This window comes from Tursiops truncatus, chromosome 21, assembly GCF_011762595.2.
Source record: "Tursiops truncatus isolate mTurTru1 chromosome 21, mTurTru1.mat.Y, whole genome shotgun sequence".
Taxonomy (NCBI): domain Eukaryota; kingdom Metazoa; phylum Chordata; class Mammalia; order Artiodactyla; family Delphinidae; genus Tursiops; species Tursiops truncatus.
The window spans coordinates 20,635,990-20,657,706 of record NC_047054.1 but is presented as its reverse complement, the minus strand read 5'-3'; the positions used below and the strand labels follow the sequence as shown (position 1 = coordinate 20,657,706).

At 38.5% G+C, this 21,717-nt stretch overlaps 1 protein-coding gene across 6 annotated transcripts in view; it reads right to left on the bottom strand.

Moving 5' to 3' along the window:
- DLC1 (DLC1 Rho GTPase activating protein) overlaps positions 1 to 21,717 on the bottom strand; it is a 402,792-nt gene that overhangs the window by 173,561 nt on the left and 207,514 nt on the right. The window contains exon 1 of one of the 6 annotated variants that reach the window (XM_073798640.1): positions 3,350 to 3,503. The exons of the other annotated variants lie outside the window; for them this stretch is intronic. Coding sequence (XP_073654741.1) covers positions 3,350 to 3,488 — 139 coding nt within the window. The 5' untranslated portion in view covers positions 3,489 to 3,503. Of the gene's footprint in view, positions 1 to 3,349; positions 3,504 to 21,717 lie in introns of those variants that run through there. 6 annotated transcript variants of the gene reach the window in all.

Sequence of the window (21,717 nt, the reverse complement as noted above, 5' to 3'; positions counted from 1 at the left end):
CTGCAGTAACAATCTTCACGCTGCTATCTTTAAAAAACATCAAATTTACATTTACTTCCCTATATTTTGAACACATTATCCTGTTACAGAATTCATTCATCTTATATCGCCATATCAGAAAATTTTGGTTTGAACACCTTGATCACTATATTTCATTCTAATTGGTTTCTGCTATAACTCTATATCTTTTATTTATATATTAAAAATACTTTTCTGAGAAGTGGTTCATATGCTTCACCAGAATCCTAAAGAGATCCATTGGCACAAAAAAGGTGAAGAAGTCCTATATGAAAGGATTAAGGGGTGACAGGTTTTCAGGAATAAAATGCTCCCTGGAGCCAAGATGTCCTTGTGCCCAAGGGAAGGAGTGGCAAGGACACAGCAGACATGTAAGAAAGACGCACAGTTTGCCCAGAGGATGGTTGTCGGCCCCATCTGTCACCCACTGTTAACCTCAAAGTTCTTATTGCCTGAAAACACAGTGCCATCCTATGCTTTTAGGAATAATGGTTGCAGAGGGAACAGGAGTAAGAGAACCCCTGTGGGCTGTGGGTAGGCAGAACATAACAATTACATATAAAGGAAGATGCAATTAAGACAGTCTGTTCCATCACTCCTCATGACTAGAAGGCCTTTCCCTAGCAGCAATTCTGTATTTTGTTTATATAAGGCTGTGAATCCTTAAAAATAACAGACGGAATCCTTGTTTTATACATAAGGAAGTTTAAGGCAGGCAGAGGTAAATGATGGTTTGCGTACATAACACAATTTGGGGTAGAAGAACTGGGAACTTCTAAGTTATGTAGGGGGTGTGTGTGTGTGTGTGTGTGTGTGTGTGTGTGTGTGTGAAAGAGAGAGAGACAGAGAAAAATAGAGAGGTAAACTGATTGAGAGAGAAAATACCTAACAAGGAAACAAAACTTTGTCCCATGGCCAAACAGTCCAGTCAGGTAAAACCTCTGAAAGAAACTGAAATCTCAGGTTAGTTTTTGAGAAACTTGGTGAAAGTCATCAAGGTAACAATCATCATGGAAACAACATTCCAGGTACTATTAACAGAAGTATTTCCCTCCAGAGGCTTCCAAACATGTTTTACCTGTCATCTCATTAATTTCACAACATAAGAGCAGCAGGAGGTTTGGACTTTCTACTGCTCTCCATTCTGCAAGAGAGGGCAAAGTGGTGGGATGTAAAATAAAGATTGGATCTGATGTTTAGAGAAGTGGCTTTTTGTGGATAATTAACAGCTAATACTTAGCCTTTGTCCAGTGAGAGGGTGGGGTGCAGAGGAGAAGTTTGAGGGAAAGGATAGAAGTAAGTTGTCTTGAGGTCTGGATGTGTACCAGATGGGTCTCCACTTGATTGAGCTATGAGCCTAGGATAAGAGAGAACACAGAAAGAGTCCAAGTCCCCAGTAATCAGAGGCACTTGTGGTAGCCAAAGTCCTTTCTTTTCAAGTATCATGTCTGGATATTCTACTGTGTGAATCACCAAAAAGGTCATATTTGTCTTAGAGAAACCTGGAAATACAAAGAATTTCTTCCTTCAGTGGACCTGAAGCAAAAGTCCTACTTGCTGTTAGAGCTGGGGAAATGTTTAATTTTTCATCACATGTAAAAAGTAACTATTTTTCTCTAAGTGCTCTTCATTCAGTGCTATATTTTGGACTCCATACAGATCCTCAATATATAACAGATAACTGACTAGGCAGAGACAGCAACTTTCCAGGGATAGTATCTTTTTTTTTTAAAGAGGTCAACAGCTGTCAAAAGCTCTTCATTTATGAAAATTTAAGAGGAGGTCTGGGAAGCAAGATTGAATCAACCTTAGTCTCAAATCAAAACACCAAGCTACAATAAGATATTTTTGTGTTATCTTTAATAAGGCATTATTTGTGGATTCTTTCCATTTGGGACGATGGATTTATCAAGAAAAACAACAATGAAGCAACAATTTTTATTTTTTGTCCAAGGCTCAACCAATTACAGTCATGAATTTTATACTCTCATATCTTATGTCTTAAACTTCCTCTGGCCAACTGGAAATTGCTATCCCTTAAATCTACCTTAAAACCCACTTATTGTAAAGTTGGATTTCTTTAAGGTATCACATTTTACTCTAAAGCTATAATAAAATGATTAAATTTAAAATAGTTTACTCTCTCCCCTACCTTATGGTAGGCTTGACATTGTTTACTCTCTCCCAGTCCTGGGCAACGGGGTTTAGTTTAAGAAAGAGAAAGATATTCATGAGCATTTGGGACAAATTTATAGCCTACAAAGATATGTTATCTTCCTAACCTGCTTTATCACAATCACAAACCTTAACTTTCACCTCTTCAAGTAATGTCAGGACAATTAGGTCTAAGTCAAATGGCCTTTTATCAAGAACACACAGCACGGAAATCTGGACTGACACTTGGAGGCCACATCTAATACTTTTAACCATTCAGAACTTCATTCAATATATGGAAAAACAACTGGATTAACCAAGAAGGTTAAGAAAACACAATCTTTGACCCATCTATGCAAATGACGTAAGTATACAGACTTAGCAAACAAGGAGCCATTAAACACTACTGGGGTACCTTCCCTGGATTCGGAGAGGTTTTTTTTTTTATTGCGGGATGCTATTCTTTTAATCAATTTATGAATATTCTTAATACCAGAATCAAGCAGAAGTTCCCTTTTCCTTAATGTACCCTTTCAAACAGTCTGCCATTTGGTGGCTGTCACATGAGCCCTAGAATGTTTGAACTGTATTTATGTTTTATTATATTTCAAACGCCTGCCTCTAGCATACCTGACACCCTCTCGGACCTCAGAGCAGGCCCGGGCTGCCAGAGGAAATACCAGCAGGCTTTCACCAGGCAGGGCACATTACTCCCCTGCCACTCAGCCTCCCAGGCCCCTCTCCTGCTCGCGCCAGGCCACCTCCGCCAGACAAGCTCCACAGCCGACCCTCACCAGCCGAACAGACCTCGGTGCTTTTGCCTGGTGGTGTTCATCACCACTGATTTCCTGACATTTCAAAGGACCTTGCTTTTCTTTTCAAGGTTAAAAAAAAAAACAAAACCCCACAAAACCTCTCATAAAACCTTATCTAGAAATAACAAGACCAGAAATCAGAGAGGCATTGGAGTTAAAAAACGAAAACAAAAACAAAAAACAAACCCACTCCAGAAACGTTAAGCCCCAGAACAAGGGAGATTGAAATCATTGCCATGACAGTGATGAACTTTATCCAGCTGATGAGATCATGAATTATCCGAGTTAATAACTGTGCCTGTGTATTTCACTGTTTTGCTTTTCAAACCTCTCGTCCTCACCCTCCACCCTTCACCCCTCACCTGCCAGCCGTCTGTCTCGGGTGTTTTTCCAAATGACATCCAGGGCTCTGGCCGTGGAGTCTCGGATGTGATCACTGAAGGACCTCCGGAGAGGGGCTCTCAGGCGCCGCGCCATCACGTTGGCCTCGGGGTCCCCCATCCGCCGCAGCTGCAGAGGACTTCAGCGCAGCCTTGGCGCAGCGACCATCCCTCGGGGCCGCTCCTGCGGAGATCCCTCCCCGGCTGCGGGCTGTCGCCGTGCCAGGCGGCCGGGCTGCGTGCGCGCCGGGCCCGGGGGCGAGCGAGCCGCGCGCGAGCCCTGCGCCCTCAGGAGCCCGGCATTGCGGCTGGGCTCGCGCAGCTGCCCAGGGAACGCCGACTGCAGGCGGTCGCCTGGCCGGCCGCCAGGCCCGCGCGGCAGCCACATCTGGAAAGGCTTACAAATGAGCCCACGACACCCTCGCGCAGCTCTCGAGCTGCCTTCGTGGCTGTCTAGATGTTTCTCGCTTCCTGTGTAATCCAGTTACTTGACTTGGTAGAGCTCGGCTGATGCTCTGGTCAATAACGTGTCCCCCTGCCCTGGCAAGCCAGGTCCCCTTGCAGTTTTGAAGGAAAGGCCGGGCAGGAGGCAGAAAAGGGAGGGAGGTGGAGGAGGGGTGGCAGGTAGGGTTCTCTTCCATTCTCAAGGATAAGTCTCACTCACATTTATGTTTTATCAACTCACTTGTGTTTTCAGATTGGGCTGTTTACGGGACAAAGTCCAACCTTTAGTCGTGTTTGTGGGAAGGAGATAGGCTGTAATGAACGTTCTTCACATCGGTCTGGATTCCGGCTAGGAAGCAGACACCTGAGTTTTAAACTTAATATTGATCAGCTCCTCGTAATTCCCCTCTAACTATGCTTCTACTTACATTCAGTGGTTTCATCAGATAATTCTAAATAAGGATCAAATGTCCCCTGATTTTGTGAATCTTTTGGTTCCCAGTAAGCAAACTTCATCGTTATAATTGCACATCAAAAATTCTGCCCAAAAGAATTTAAAAACTAAGTAGTGCCAAGCACCATGAAATCAAAATATTGGCCTACTGCTTCTTTTACAAGATATGTTCTTGAGTTTCCAAAATGCCAAATGAATCAATTTCTCTGCCAATGAATTTGGCTGATTTTTTACCTTTCAATGCATTAATAATCCTCTCTTTTTTTTTATTGTCCCCTAAATCCAATATTATAATTTTCAGTGTTTGGCATGGAGGCTTAATTATGGCATCAGATAGTATCTAAGGGCTAGTTCGTCACCTTTGCGAAATTACATAATGCTGTAAAAGCACTTCATAAGCATTGCGGCACCACACAAATGCTAATGATTATCATAATTATTTTTATACATGAAATCATCTTTCAGTCTCCAAATTTTCACAGCGTGCATCCTCTTTCCCATCAACTTTGACAGCTGAATTATTCAAAGGATGATGATTAAATTAGTGCAATTGTGCTCATGAGTTACAACTAACACTAGTACCACTGCTTATTAGTAACCCATGTGTCCTAAACTGTATTGTTTCCAGATTGTTCATGCTCTACCAACATGCTTCTGGTAGATACTTACTTCTCTGCCTTATTATTGGGCTGGACATAGATTAGGAGGCAATAAGTACCAGCTGCTGAGGCGTGTAGACCTCTGTGCCTGTGGAAGCCAATCCCAAGGGAAAATTCTCCATAAAATCTCAAAAAATCTGACTGCCTAATACCTGGGTCCATTTTAAAGCGAAGTACCCAAAGTCTGTGTGTGTGTGTGTGTGTGTGTGTGTGTGTGTGTGTTTCTCCTTCAAAGAAGTCTGGGTACCTTGAAGCAGGTTGACTCATTTCCTGGTCACATGGACCAGGACAGGTCTATGTGGACCCCTTTTGCAGAGGAGCAGCATGAGGCAACCATAGCACTAGCAGCGAACCACACACTGTGTTAGGCATGGGGATGTTGAGGATGAATAAGACACTGGCTCTGTCTCTGAGGAGGAAGAATCACATTGGCCACAAATAATTTCAAAATAGTGTGATTTGTTCTATGATCGAAGCATGTGCAAAGGAGCACAAAGAAGGAAAAGGTAGCCCGGATTCCTAAATCGTCTTAGGCACTGACTTCACCTGAATTTCTAGAACTATGACAGAGTCAGGGGCATACAGTCATTCCGAGCACCGATATCAACAACTGATTGTCTGAGTCATGCAAAGTGACTGACTGTAATGGCACAAAGATTTTCTATACCCAAACGCAGAAAGGAAGGGAGAGCAATAAAGGGGAAATAGCATTTACTGAGCACCTATGATGTACCACAAACTTCTAGCACTGGCTATAGACTCATGTATATAGACCACTATTGTTGTTATACAGACCACTATCGGTGTTGTTATCTCCACTTTAGAGACGAGGAAACTGAAGCACAGAGAGAAAAGGTCAGATAGTAATTGGCAGATCCAGGATTCATACCCAGAACTGTCTGCATCCAAAGCTCATTAGCCCCCCAATCAATTTGAATGGTCAGAAATGAATGATAGTGATGGTAATGACTCATTAAAACTATCCAGGCTCAGTTGATACTAAGCTATGGGCCAAAGCTCCATAATCTTACCCAAATAAAATCACCGCTGGACCCATGGTGTAGAGGAAGAAGCCTGAGCTTCAGATGAGCTTTAGGTGATGCTAGCTATGGAAACTCAAGGGCAATGAGTCAAGAGAACCAAGACAATCAAGTCAACACATACTGTCTAAGGATGGAGCATTCAAGTCTGAGCTCCAAAGTGTTCCCAAATGACCCTCCTTCTCCTCTGCAGCACTCGCTTTCCAGGACAATACTCCTAGTACTTTGCTTCTTGGAAAAAAATCTACTTATCCTAAGTACAAGTTCCATTAGGTAGAATGACCTAAGCTATCTGAAAGGTTTTTATGTCTTTTAAAAAAGGAAACTTACCAACATAAATGTAACATTTATCGATCGATGATTGGAGAGGAGGAACACAGCTAAATGTTTTCCAGCAAGGTGGGCTTTCATTATTGATTTAACCATAGCCCAAAGTGGGGCTGGCAACTTGGTCCCTCATTTCTAAAAACTCATTAAATCCAAATTTCATTGTGAGGCTATTTCAAGTCCTTATGGATGAATCTTGGCCACATATCATGGGTATAGTGTAAAAACCATTCTAATAGACAGCCAATTTTAAATTATTTTTATTTCTGTTTTCTGTCTGCATTTATTGGCTGTTAGAAATGTTCCACACAGAAAAAGTGCTTTTCAGAATTCACTGTTTATAGAATAACTCCCCAAGTTTTATTTCTACAAATTTGAGATAATCCAAATCTCCTGTAACTGTGAGAAGTGAAGATAGTATGTGATAATTAGTGTCGGTCTCAGCTTGGCAGATGGGAGGAGTGGGAATATGAGAAGTCATTTGGTGTTTTTCAAGATCCCACTGGGAATTTTAAGAGCAGTCAGAATAGCAACATTATGCTCTGATTGCTTTTCAGAGCCTTCTTTTTGTGATAAAGGGCTAGTTTCAGCCATTGGTGGAGCTGCCCTCTGACCTGGGGAAGCTTTGCAAACTCTTCTAGATCCCTGGAGAGCAGAGATTCTTGTCAGTATACTAAGCTAGAGATTCTGGCTTAAGTACATCTCTAGTATTGTCCATCTAAGAAGATCATCCCACTTTGGTAATGTGTTACAGATTTTATCTAATTTTGTCTAATTTATAAATTTCATCTTCTTACTGCAAACAAAACTTTTAATTTTATAGTGTTTCTAGGCACCGTGTGCTTCGATCTAATGACAGGGACATCTTCTTTTCCAAGCCCGTATAACATAAATCCACTTGGGCCTTATGACCACTCTCATTTGCTGATGTAACTTATTTATGCCTTCTTTGGAGCAGTTACAACATTTAGGATTACCTGAAGTTCTGGTAGGTTCCTTCAAAACAATGTGAATAATGAAGGGAAATGGAATGTTTATTTAGAGTCACTGCCATGCATGGATCTAGGTCTTTGGTGCAGGAAGGAAATTACTAAAACTCCATTTGGTTAAGTCCTGTGAGTGATCCAGCCCCTGCAACAGGACAGCTGGTTTAGTGAATGACAGTGTCTACCCTGGCCCTACAGGTTGGCCTCAAGGGCTGTAACTCCACAAAGGGAGTTCTCTTCCATTAGGTAGGTATCCAGAAGCCCATGACAAGGAGAATTCATAATATGAAGCTTCTGAAATTCTGGGGAAGGTGTAAATGGTTTCTGTTTGCCCCAGTGAACAACATCTAGCATGTAGATTACATGCTGCCAATGACTGTTTCACTTTGAAATTTGTTTAGTTAGCATGACCATCATTAGTACACTTGCTCTGGCAACTTTATTTCTTAATTGCTTCTGCATTTGGGACCCTAAGGGTTACACTGAATTCGTTGAGAATCTCTTTTGTGACAAACTCAAATGTTCTCAAAGGGCTCAAGTCAAGGTTGTGTACACTATTAGGTATCTATTTATGCTTGATAGACCAATAGACCACAATGACAATTTTCTTCAAATTGGTGATCTCTGACCTGGGGGCAGACAAAATCCTCCTTAGAAGGCAGGAAGAAAATCTTAGAATCTGTATCTATGTATATAGTTATTTAAATATTTCTATTTTTGTAAAATGTGCAAAGGATATAAGTATAGTGATTTATGATCTAATTTATAAATAAGTGTATATGCTCAGAAAGTTTTACTGACGGGAGTTAGTGATCAAAGAAGTTCAGAGACTGTTTCTCTGCAACTACTGATATATACCATATCACACTATCTTTCAGAGTAAAATCAACTTGTTTGGGGCATAGTGTTGAATAAATGTAGAAGAGGAAAGGGTGTAATAGAACAGGAAGTGAATATAAGGAAAGAGAGAAAGACTTCCTTTTCTTCTTGACTGATGCAACAATACTTTATTTCCTTTTCAACTATGGAATCTCATTACTATCTATACTTTCTGAAACAAAGTTCACCTGGGCTGAGAAAATTCACCTTGCTTGTGAGAAAGGAAACTGCTATTGACTAAATGTTTGTGTCCCCCCTCACAAATCCATATGTTGAAACCTAATCCCCAATATGATGGCATTAGACGGTAGAGCTTTTAGAAGGTGATGGGGTCATGAGGGTGGAGTCCTCATTAATGGGATTAGTGCCCTTATACAAGAGACCCCAGAGAGCTCTCTTATCCTTTCTGCCATGTGAGGGCTCGGCAAGAAGATGGTGTCTATGAACCAGGCAGTCAGCCCTCACCAGACACTGAATCTGTTTGCACCTTGATCTTGGACTTCCCAGCCTCCAGACTGAGAAATAAATTTCTGTTGTTTATAAGCCACTCAGTCTATGGCATTCTGTTAAATCAGCCAAAACAGACTAAGATAGAAACAGGCTTCATTTCAGTCCTGCCCCTTGACGGCTTTGTGATCTTGAGACAGCATTTTCACAACTGCTAAAGAGGGGATTGACTAGTTTGCTGATTCTGGCCCAGAGCAGAAGATGGAACTGGAGAATATCAGAATCACACAGGATAAGGCCTCTCCTATTGAAGTGGAACAAAAAGGTTAAATAATTCTACTGGGCTAGATGGTCTCATTCCACTTCTAAAAATTACCTCAACAGAATCTTAACTATTAGTAAATTAATTGCCCATTTTTATCCTTTCCTCAAGCTATTTTCAAGTGGCTTTGAATATATTTCTTTGGAATTGTTCATTTGTTTATTTTGGTTTACTCCTTTCTCAATTATTTCTTTTTTATTTTCTGTAGTTGACTCATTTTCTATACTGGAATTTTTGGCAAAGAGACAGGAAATAAAAGATACTAGAGAATAGGAAGAGGAAGTAATGATGTTCCCAGAATTTTTTTAATGTAATAATTTCAGATTTTCTTCTATGTTATGATTTCAGAAGGTTAAAATATTTTTAATTTCTATAGAAAAAACAAGGATGCCTCACCAATACTAAGACTAAAGAAATAATACATCTATAATTTATATTTCCTTATAAAGGAATAGGAATAATGGTACCATAAATTTTAGGTACAGTAAAAACCTCAGAGAAAATGATTTCCTTTTTCTTATTCTTCATTTTCTTTTAATTTAAAATTCTTCCTTTTATCCTTTTAGTTTCCTATCCTTCATTCTTCAGTGTAAAATTCCAGTATGTTATTAATTAAAGGAGTCTAGCATTATGACATAGAATTACAGTGATTTCTCTGCTTACTCAGAAGTATATTATGACTACTTGAATTGCTTTTAAATTGTATTAATTTCAATTCATACTAGCTATTTTATGTATATTTTTATTGAGATTGGGACAAAAAAAATAACCTCTTGCTGATTCTGAATTATAAGACTTCCTTCTGAGAAATAAATAAAATATTCAAATGTTTTATTTTACCTTTATGTAAGTCCACTGTCACAAATCTCGGTAAAGAATGCCAGATAGGATTATCCTCTGGATTATAACAATCAACAATAACCTCAAATTACATGCTACACTAATAATAAAATCAAAAGCAATTTTGGATGATGGCTGAATGGTATATCAAGCATATACATTCAGGCATAATTTCAAAGTCAGATGAAATAGGAATCCAAATATTTGTCTATGTTAATATAACCTATTGATTACACCCTTCCAATAAATGTCATATATTGTGACAAGACCCAAAACACTGCCAATACTAACAGGCTTGAATGTTTTTGTAAAAAAACTCTTTTACAGTTTGACTTAGCTTTTGTCCATGAAGGGATCCTGCTCATAAACACAACACACACACACACACACACACACACACACACACACAAATACAAAACACTGTTTTTCAGAAAATGTAAAATAGGTAATGCAGGACTGTAATCTCTGAAAGAAGGTTAAAAAAAACAAATAGATGAGCTATACTGCCCCAACCTACTGCCTGGGAGAAGTTTCTGGGCCACAGAGTAGAAACAGGAAAACCAAACATAACCTGGCAGTCTTGAGGTGAAAAAGATCAGAGTTCATGGAGACTGAGGCAGCTAGAATTTGCAGGTCAAAGGGAGCGGCATAGAGAGTGAGCTCTGCAGATCTGCAGGGGGATCTCCCCAAAGCTTTGACTGAATACTGATCGGCACAGGTGTAAGAAGGAATTCTCCCAAGCCGAGGAAAGAGGTATTGGAAGTCAGTAGGCAGATAACTTCCTGGTCACACAAGGCTAGGATTAGTTTCTGTTCCCACCAGCTGGCATGAAGAGACCTTGTGTAATCTGGGGCACTGGGTGAAATCCCCAAAAGAGTCATGCCTCAGTAGTGGGGCTAAGTTAGTGGCAGAAAAATGGCTCCTCTGGATCTGCCAGCAGAAGAAAGGAAATAATAAAGATAAAAGCAGAAATCATGGAAATGGAAAATGGATAAACAATGGGGAAGATCAAATCTGTTTCTTTGAAAAGATCAATAAAATGGATTACTCTCTAGTTGGATTAACTAGAAATAAAAGGTAAGTTTAACAAGGTCACAAGAGTCAAGGTCAATATACAATAATCAATTGTATTTCCATATACTAGCAATGAACAATTGTAATTAAAATAAATATCATTTATGATATTAAAAAATATGAAATACTTAGAGGTAGATTTAACAAATATGTATACAAAAACTTGTACACTAAATGCTATAAAACATTGCTGAGAGAAACTAAAGACCTAAATAAATAGAGAGATATACCATGTTCATGAATTTGAAGATTCAACATTGTTAGGGTATCATTTCTCTCTGTAATCATCTATAGATTCAACACAGAATCAACCAAAGTTCCATAAGGTTCTTTTTTTTTAACTTGAGAAGTTGATTCTAAAATTTATTTGGAAATACAAAGGGCCTAAATGAACCAAAAAGATTTTGAAAAAGAAGAGCAATTTTGGAGGATTTACACTACTTGATTTCAAGACTTACTATAAATTGACAGTAATCAAGGAAGGGTGATACTGATTTAAGGACAGACATATAGACCAATGGAACAAAATAAAGATTCCAGAAATAGGTCCATACTACATGTTCAGTTGATTTTTTATAAAAAAGCCAAGGAAGACAATGGGGTAGGATAATCTCTTTCAATAATGTTGTTGGGACAACTGGGTAACCATATGGGAAAAAATAAACCTCCACCTTTACCTCACACCTTAAACATTAACTCTAAATGGACCATGAGCCAGAGATCTAAATATGAAGAGTAAAACTCTAAGACTTGTAGAAGAAATTTTGTGACTTTAAGTTAGACAAAGCTTTCTTAGGCCTCAATAAGTATGAATCATTAAAAAAAAAAGAGAGAGAGAGAGAGAGAGAGAGAGAACAAAATGGAACAAAAACCTCTGTTCTTTTAAAAACACTGCAAAGAAGAGAAAAAGTCAAGCCACTGGCTGGGAGGAAATATTTGCAAAACACATCTAATAAAGAATTTGTTTTCGGAATATATAAAGAACGCTTATGATTCAATAACAAAATGGCAAATAACCAGACTTTAACAAAGGGGCAAAAGTTTTGAAATGACACTTTATAAAAGCAGATATATGAATAGCCAATAAGTACATGAAAAGATGACTGACTTCATTAGTCATTAGGGGAATGAAAATTAAAATCATATTGAAATACCACTACACACTAAAATTAAAAAGACTAACCATACCAAGTACAGTATTGGAGAGGATATGGGGCGGCTGGAATTTTTCTTCATTGCTGGTGGGAATATAAAATGGTTTAACCAATTTGGAAATAGTTTGGAAGTATTTTATAAAGTTAAATATGCCCTTACCAACTAACTCCCCTTCTGGGTATAACACAAGAGAAATAGTAATATGTGTTTACACAATACTTGTATGAGAATATATATAGCACCTTTTTCCATTTATAGGTAATTCTACAAAAGGCATGACTATAGTGACAGAGATGGGCTTGCCAGAGTTTAGGAATGGGGGTGAAGGCGGGGTGAGATATGCTATAAAGTACCTGAGGGATTTTTTGAGGGTAATGAAAAAAACCAAATTGGAAAACAGGAAAATAGTTGCAACATAAGTAACCAATAGAGTGTTACTATCTATAATAAATAAAGCGCTTCTACAAATCAAAAAGAGCAAAAAAGAAACTATCCAACTGAAAAAAAATCAGTGGATTTTGTGAACAAGCATTTTGCAGAACATATGGAGGTGATAGAATTGGGAAATAGAAACTCAGTATTCAAATTTTGATCTTGCTGAAAATTCTCTGACAAAAGCAAATCATCAGAACTCTGAATTCTCTGAAAATCAGATACACGCCTTCACAGAGAGGTGGGTAGGGAATTGCTGCTTAGAGAATGATCACTGTCTTGGAGTATGTACATACAGAAATGACATTCCCAGTGCTGTGTTATTAGATCAAATTATATAAGAGAATTATAATAAGGCACTTCAGATGTGATCAATAATAAAATGGATTTGAATAGTATCATGAAAGACTTACTCTATGAATAGTTATTAGTATCATTTCATGCAGTGTTATTAGTATGGCATGTTAGTAACCAAAACAATAAAAACATTTCAACTCAATAATGATAGTTTATTATTGAATTGCACTATTATATTAGGATATAATATATCCTAATTGTGTGGCCATATACTCCTTTTCAGCGTACCTAATGGAATTTTTAAAAATGCTTATTTAAGTGAACAGGCATTTTTCTAACAATGTCAGCAAAAGAACATATGGTTTCTTCCTGATAAAAAATAAGCCAAAAATCTCTTCTTGAACATATTAAATAAGAAGAGAGAAAAAAGGAAAAAAGTGAAACTCTTACTCTTCTGACTGGCTTACAAAAAGCTAAAGAAAGACAAGTCAGAAGAAGAAAGTAAAAAAGAAAAGCCTTGAGAAAAAAAATGGTAGAATTAGGGGAGATGAACATTAGCAATCATTTGCATAAATTAAGCTGTACAGGAAATGACAGTGTGCAAACTTCACTGAAAAGGGGCATCTGAAGTGAAGGTTGAGCTGGTCCCCACTAAAGGAAAAAAAGAAGATGGTGAAGGGCAGTGGAGTTTTTAGCAAGTTCTTCTTTTGGACAAATTCCTTTTCTTTTGTTTGTTCCTGCACTGCTTCCCTAAACATGAATTGGAGACTTGGGAAGTTCTGACCCTAACTTTCCCTCACACTCATTGTTGCCTTGGGCTTCTTGGTCTCTGAGACTATTCAATGTGTGGCCAGTGGCCACAATGTGTGGCCATCTCTGACCATCTGTCCAGATGGTCAGGGTCTGGACAGATGGTCAGAGATGAGCACAGAAATAAAGAGGAAGCATTTAGAAACAGCTGTAGTAGTTTGACAGAGTAATTCTATGTCTGTTGAATCTAATGATAACATACTTTGGCTTCTATTTTTTTCTATTTTGTGTTTTTCCCCCAATTTTATTTTTCTAGCACTCTTTTTTTCATTATATTTTGAAATGATATGTGTCCATGAGAGATTGAAAAACAGTTGGTCACCATAAATAGTTTAGGAAACCCTGCTCTAAATGTATGTATAATACATCTAAAGAAAATGATTGCTTGAGTATTTCAAGGGGGTGATACTTCAGCTATCTTGTATCTACATAGAGAGAAAAAGTAAAACACTGTTTTGTGAAGTGTTTAATCAGCCGCTGAATTAAACAATTGTCAGTATTTGCACATTTCTTGCTATTTGTTGCTTACAAATAAAGCAACATGGGAAGAATTGTTAATATCTCAAATTGGAAATTGAAAAAAAACATTAAAGGAAATGGAAGTATTTTTTGCCTTTGGAAATTTCACGCAGAGTAAGTGGTTCATGTCTACCACCAAGACTATAGATCATCGGTGATGCAAGAACATCCAAAACTGAAATATTTGAAGAAAAACAGAGGATGGATGATGGTAGGAAACAGATCAGGCGATTTTGTCAGTTAGTGTAAAATATGATTGTTTTAAAGTAAGCCTCCTTTTAATCTAGCTAGTTTTTAGGAAATGGTTAGCGTTTCTTAGGAGGATGATTTGCTCTAAAATCTTTAGAAGCAGCTCTCTTCTTTAGTTCTCTAAATTCATATGTTATCTCTTTTTTATCTTAATGGTGTCACTTGTTATTTATTATCATGAGCAATGGTCGAATTATAATAAAGCAGAATCCAAGTTTCAAAAGTGTATCATCAAAACAAAAACATAATTCAAAATCTTCTGACTTTTTTCTAACCTCTTCACTAAATCCACTGTGATGTAGACATATTAAAAGTCCTCTTCAATAGTGACTACAGTTGCTATCTAATGGGTTTCTGGTATTGTAGCTCATCATTGAAAACCATTTCTGTCTCTTTTTCTAAACTGCTTAATAAAGAGTTAAGAATAAGGATGTCTAGATCTTTGCAGCTGGGTTAATACCACTGATTAATTTTAAAAGATTGACTATTCTTAGTGAAAATTATAATTACTCTCTGAGGTCTGTTGGAGTCTGGACTCATCCCATTTTTCCAATCTTCTCTCCTTCCAAACACAAACTCCGTGCTCCTGCTGGCTGGGCTGCACCATTGCATCATGGTGCCTTGTGCATTCCCACTAGCCTAACTTTGCCAATACCATTTTCCTTGCCTAGGAATGGCTCAGATCGTCCTTTCCAGTTTTTCACAGCTTTCTGTTCCCCCAGATCCTTTCTGGATCACTCCAGCCCAGGTGACCTCTCTCAGCTGAATGTCTAGAATCTCCTGACTTTCTTACCACTTAGCTGTTGCTACTCATCTTGCCCAGCAGCCTGGAGGCATTCTCAAGGGATGTGTCCTCAAGGTCTAGAACAAGGAAATCCTGAGCCAACTAAACAGAAGAGGCAGGAAAAGCAAGATATATCGACATCACCTGTTCCCAGTCCTTCCCCTCCTTTAACCCTGGCCCTCAGCTTTTTGGTGGAAGGAAGAGAGAGAAAGAGGGTAAGAATGGGCTGACATTTGCCTGGACTTGGATTAACCTGGAGTAGGGATAATAGGGTTCACTGAGGGGAAGCTGAAGACTGTAGACTTACTAAATAATTATAATATTTACATCAGTTGTCAGCAATATAGGGTAGTGATTTTTCAGTGTCACTTGGGCTGTTTCTAGGATTCCAAAATTGCAAATAAGGTATGTTTGTTTGTGTCATTCTTCCATTTCCCTCTCTGAACATCTTCACTCCTGAAATCTCTTCCTTTTCCTTAAGTCATCCAGGCCTTCTGTCATCTGACTGTTCAGAGTCACCACTGCACAGTTTATTTCTTCACCTCCAAATACCCCCCCATCTCACAGTGGTTGGAATTCCTGTTATGGAGTGCTTGTTAATACTTGCTGGGAGATTCCAAGATGAAGGTCAGCTCTGTGAGAGGAGGAGAGGGGTGTAGGGCTGTAGAGAAATTTATATCTAAAACAAGAACCTGGTCCAGATAAACATCTCCTTATCAAATGTGAGTGAGGGAACAACCAGGACCTCTAGCTCCTCATTGCAGTCATTGTTCTTTTTATCTCCTCCTATCATGTCTGCATCTGGAATTATTTCCACTGCTTTAAAATGCTGTTATTTTTGTTTGATTAGGCAATGAGTAGGCTGGCTAGTGGCAAATATGTGAAACTATATGACACAATAGGGCATCTCTGATTACTTTGCTTGTTCAATCAACTTCTCATATGTGTGTATCTTTTCTCTCACCTTTACCATAAGCTCTCTGACGCTAGTGTCTTAAACAGTTTTATAAGCCCTGCACACTATTTGGTAAAAATAGACATTCAGAAATATTTCTGATTATATTTATAAAATATGACATTTCTCTAGTCTTTCAGTGTCATGATAATTTTTCTTAAGCCTTAGGATTTTGTTATGCAGTACAAACTCTGAAGTGCATAATGAAATTTATATGCATGTGGAAGAAGAATAAATGGGAAGCTTTCATTGACATTAAGCAATGATCCTTAAACTTCAGTGTGGATAAGAATTCCCTGGAGAGTAGATTACATTGAAGATTCTTGGGCCTAAGAGACTCTGATTCAGGAAGCGTGGAGGAATCCAGGTATCTGCATTTTAAAACAAATATTCTAGAAAAATTTGAGGCACATTTTAACAAATCTTACATTAAGAGAGTATGCTTTTACTTTCAATTAAAAACTCCATTTTTCTTTCAAGCAGAAAATTTATAAATGTTCTTTATGTATAAGACATTCAAAGATAAATCAGACATGGATTTTATTATATAATATGAAAAAATAAGCCCTAATAATCATAACAAAAGGCATAAAAGGCACTTCAAATATAGTATTGAGAGTTCCGGGAAAAAGGGCTCATTTCAGAGTAGTGGAAATCTTGGAAGCTTTCAAAGAGGAGGTATATACAGAAATTTGAGATAGTATAAAAGGAAATTTTAGGAAAAGGTAACAGTATTAGCAAAGACACTGAAGTAGAAAGTGCAGGATGTGGAGAGTGTGGGCATTCCTGTGATGGAGTCTCAGGGGCGGTTGGAAATGAGGTGGGTAGTTTGGCTGAGTAACTAGGGCTGGAGAGTGTGCAGACATATCTTTATTTGGATGAGACTCCTAAGAGAAAGTGTAAGGACAGACAAGAAAAGAAAATCCAAACATCTAAGCCATGTAACATTTTTAAGGCTTAGGAGGGGATTCAGTGAGATTCAATCATAACTATTATTGTTAATTATATTAAATATGGTATAAATGAGTTCTATGATACGAATATGTAACTTTATTTCTTTGTGCTCTATGATATTAACATCTATTATTTGAGGCAAACAAAATAAGACTCCCAAATTGTAAGATTAACACCAGTATTCAATCTATTAAAATAAAAATCAAAGCACTGTCTACCTAAGGTATTTCTAAAATATAATTCCATAGAATTGACCAGACACATATATATTTTTTAACGTCTATATCACTTATGCAGACACTTAAACAAATATAAACCAGGCTAAATTCTAGAGAATCACAAAAACATTATGAGGTATTCCTTTGCTCTCCTTCCTCTTAAAGACAAAACAAAACAAAAACCTGAAACCCCTAAGGGTTAAATAATTTCACTAAAGAAAACAGAAAGGAGATAAGCTGAAGTCATGGGAAATGGTAAAGAAAGAGCAAGAGGCTGGAAACCTACCACAGATGCAGCAAAGATTTTCCAGATGTGGAATTCTTCCTATGGATCTGTGCTGTCAGCCTGGCTCACTTAAGTTCTACCAGGAAAAAAAAAGGCTTCCTTCTAATTTCTATATGTAATCTAACTAAACCTCCTTTGCTGAAATTTTATATTTTGTTTCCTCTAGGAAAAAGTCTTGCTATCTGTGATCTGCAGTTATTTTTTAAAAACTAGCTTCCATTCCAGATGGGAGCGCCTTTGGAACGCCTGAAGGTATTTGTCTGTGTGTCGGATATCTCCATTGCGAAAGACATTTCTAACGTCTCTTTGTCACAGTCCTTGTGTCCACATCACAGAAGGCCAGGGCGCTGCCTGCATGTGAGGATGGCAGGGTCACTGCTCTGTTTATGTTCTGCTGTCAGGGACCATCTGGAAGCATGGCTCCTGATTAGCTGCAGAGCGATGACTGCCGTCTCAGAGTCAGGGCCACACATCAGACTTTTTTTAAAAGGCCCCCAGATTTGGTGCTCAAAAATATTACAAAACAATGACGGTTTCATGATATAATAAATAAGCTGGCACCTCGATTCACCAAAGTCACAAAATAAGAAAATCCTTATATCCCCCCTTCCAGTCACCTGGCTGAACTTTGTTTTGCACAGAGGAAAGCTACTGTTTCCCTCATTGCAGCTGGAATGCAGTCATTGGTGGTCTTAGGGGAAAAAAAGTCATAGAAATGCCCCCACATCCCACAAACGTAGGTGACTTTTTAAAATAAAAAAGTGCTAAGTCATAAAATACAAGTAAGTCTAGTAGAATTCAGACTTTTTTCTTTTAAAGGCAGCTTATTTTAAAAAATGTATCAACTGTCTCACTCCCTGATCATTTGTTTGTTGTATTCTTTCCTCTTTTGGTTTTACATTGTTAACTCTTATTATTTAATATCTTACTAATTACATTTGGTGGAATGAGAGAATGTGAAGCTAGTCTACTGAAAATATGAAATTGTTGAGGGAAACAGCACTTGACTCAAACAACTTACAATGCACATTAAAAACCAAATGGCATGGTCAGGATGACGTTAAGTGATTTCAAAAGGTAAATACAAGATATGATGGTGTTGACGTGGTTGAGGGTGGCTGAAAGAGGGGAGACATGTTCTATGGGCTGAAAGGTAATTACAAAGTAGTGATATAGTTCTGTGGCCTAAAAAGGCAGTATAACTGTGAAAAATTATAATTTTATTGAACATCCACTATATATGTAGTTCTTGTTAGATCTTTTAGAGTAAACTATAAACAGGAGACCAAAATATGCCATGGTTCTTCACTGTGGCTGATTATAACATACTTTGAAGGCTTCATATATATATGAAGCAGAAAATAATGTAAGACAGGTAAAATTAAATGACAGACTATTTTTGATACTAATTATATTCAATAGGAATTTGGAGAAGGATGTCTAATCATCTGAGTGCAAGGAACTCTTTCATGTTAGGTCTAACTAAAAGCCTGAGGCGTGAGGATACAGAGATACCCTGCAGGTGTGGGGTAGGGACCTCCTGAGAGTTGCAGCTGACACCTAGGGAGTCACTGGGACAGATGCAGCTAAATTTTCCATCTCTTTCTCTAGTTTGCATTGTCTCTAACTTTACTTTATTGGCTCAGTTGTCCCATTATCCCACTCCTCTTTGCAGAATGGTTTTCTCTATGACTCCACCTAACACTATATGTGAACTTTCAGCCAAAGCACTTGTTGCAGGTTGATTGAGTCTGTCTGGATTATAATATGCAGGAGAGGGAGAGGGAGAGAGGAGGAAGAGGACGAGGAGGAGGGAAAGAGAGAGAGAAGGAGACTGTCCACCTGTCAGGTCACTCAGTTTTTCTCTGACCTTGAGTCACATGTGCCCCTCACCCCACCCGCCTGCCCCCAGTCCAGTGGACTCTGGTCATGGGTTAGGATAGGGGGGTCACAGTGCACATAGGCTGCCCCTTTCCAGGGCAGAAGATAAAATGAGCAGTGAAATCTGTCTGACTCAAAGGAAGGGTTCATCCAAGAGAAGAGCAATTGAGGAGGCCTTGGGCAAAAAGAGGCCCTCAAGCGAATCCTTGAAGGAAGCGTGTGATTTGGAGAAAAAAATAATAGAAGAGTATTTGGGGGACATTAAACTTCAGGAGCAAAGGCATAAGGGCAGAAATATGTAGATCATATAAACTATATGAATTATTACAGTTTTATTAATTTTGGTCATACTTTTATTAGAATCAATGGTGCTGTTAGGTAGGAAGAGGTAGAAAAAGCATCAGCTTTGGAGCAAGAGAGAGTCATGTACTGTGGAGCTTAGTGTGTACTAAAGATAATGCAGAGGAAGCATCTCAGAGATGGCAAGGTAGGTACACAGCAAATAACAGCTGTTGATAACATATTTAGTAGTAGTATTTTTCTTTTAAAAACTTGGAGAATTCCGAAGGAGAGAAATGAAGAAATCATGATCAACGGTTAAGAGAAGAGAGTTACTTTTGCCTAAAGAAGAAAGGATAAAAGTTAACAAAAGTGGACTGTGTAATATATTTTATGATCAATGAGTTTAAAAAGTTTTTACACTAAAAATGTGTTAAATAAGCACCTTTAACTGTGGTATACTCAGACAAAGCAATGTTAATTCAGTACTTAAAAGAAACAAGCTATTACATCATGAAAAGACATGGAGGAACCTGAAATGCATATGTGTAAGTGAAAGAAGCCAGTTTGAAAAGCCTACATGCTGTACCATTAAAGCATCACAGAGTAGATTCCCTGCCCTAAAAATCCTGTGTTCCATCGATTCATGCCTCACTTTCCCTAACCCCTGGCAACTCCTGATCTTTTTACTATGTCCGTAGTTCACTTTAAAAGAAGGTCATATAATTTGAACTGTACTTCCCATTCAGTTTTTCTGTGAATCGAAAACTGCTCTAAAAAATAAAGTCTATTAATTCAATAATCTCCTCTTTTGTGCACACCAAGTGTTTTTACATTTTTTTTTAATGATTGCTTTTATTTATTTATTTATTTATTTTTGGCTGTGTTGGGTCTTTGTTGCTGCATGTGGGCTTCCTCTAGTTGCATCGAGCAGGGGTTACTCTTTGTTGCAGTGCATGGGCTTCTCATGGCAGTGGCTTCTCTTGTTGCACAGCATGGGCTCTAGGCATGTGGGCTTCAGTAGTTGTGGCACGTGGGCTCAGTAGTTGTGGCTTGCCAGCTCTAGAGCGCAGGCTCAGTAGCTGTGGCACACGGGCTTAGTTGCTCCGTGGCATGTGGGATCTTCCCAGACCAGGGCTCGAATCCGTGTCCCCTGCATTGGCAGGTGGATTCTTAACCACTGCATCACCAGGGAAGTCCCAGTGCTTTTTAAAAGGATGCTGACAAGACTGTTGGGAGGCAAGGCTGAGACAAATAACACACTCAATGGACAATGACAATCCACATGTGATTAAGAATGAAAACGACCAGTATAGACTATATATGCTATAGATGTATCATTTCAAAAAATATGAAATTATCATGAGCAGGAGTTGTCATAGGAGACTTCAGGGTGAAGGTGGGACCCAAATGAGACCTTCGGGGATGGGGGAGTTAATTTCTAGAAGGGAAACAGTTGGAACAAAGGTCAAGTTATGCAGAAGCAAATTCAGGAGAAAAGCGAGGCTGCTACCATGGTTACAGCGGAAGGTGCAAGTTAGGGGAGGATGGGAGATAAGGTTGGAAAGGAAGGGAAAGGTCTGATTAAGGAAAAATTTGTTCATCAGCCTGAGGAGTCTTGGCACTTAAACCACTATGTACAGCACAGTGGTTAAGAGCAAGCACTCTAGCCTGTGTTGCTTGCTTTGAATCTTGCCTTGGCCATAGGGTGACTTTGGTTATTTTAGGAAGCCTGAGTCTCAGCTTCCTCATCTCTATAACGTGGAAAACATTATGTCTCCCTTATATGGTTGCTAGAGGATTATATGAGGTCATATCTATAAAGTGCTCAGAAAAGTGCAGGCACAGAGTAAATGTTTGATATTATTATTCATTCCACCATTCATTTGACAAACACTACGTCAAAAATCTCCTAAGAGGCTGGCACTACATAGGTGCAGGGAAAATGTCTGCCTTTCAGGACATCACAGCACAGCAGGGAAAACGTCTGGATAAATATATAGAAGACCATAGACTTAAAAAGGTAGATAAAGAAATGATGAAGTGTACTGTGTTGTCC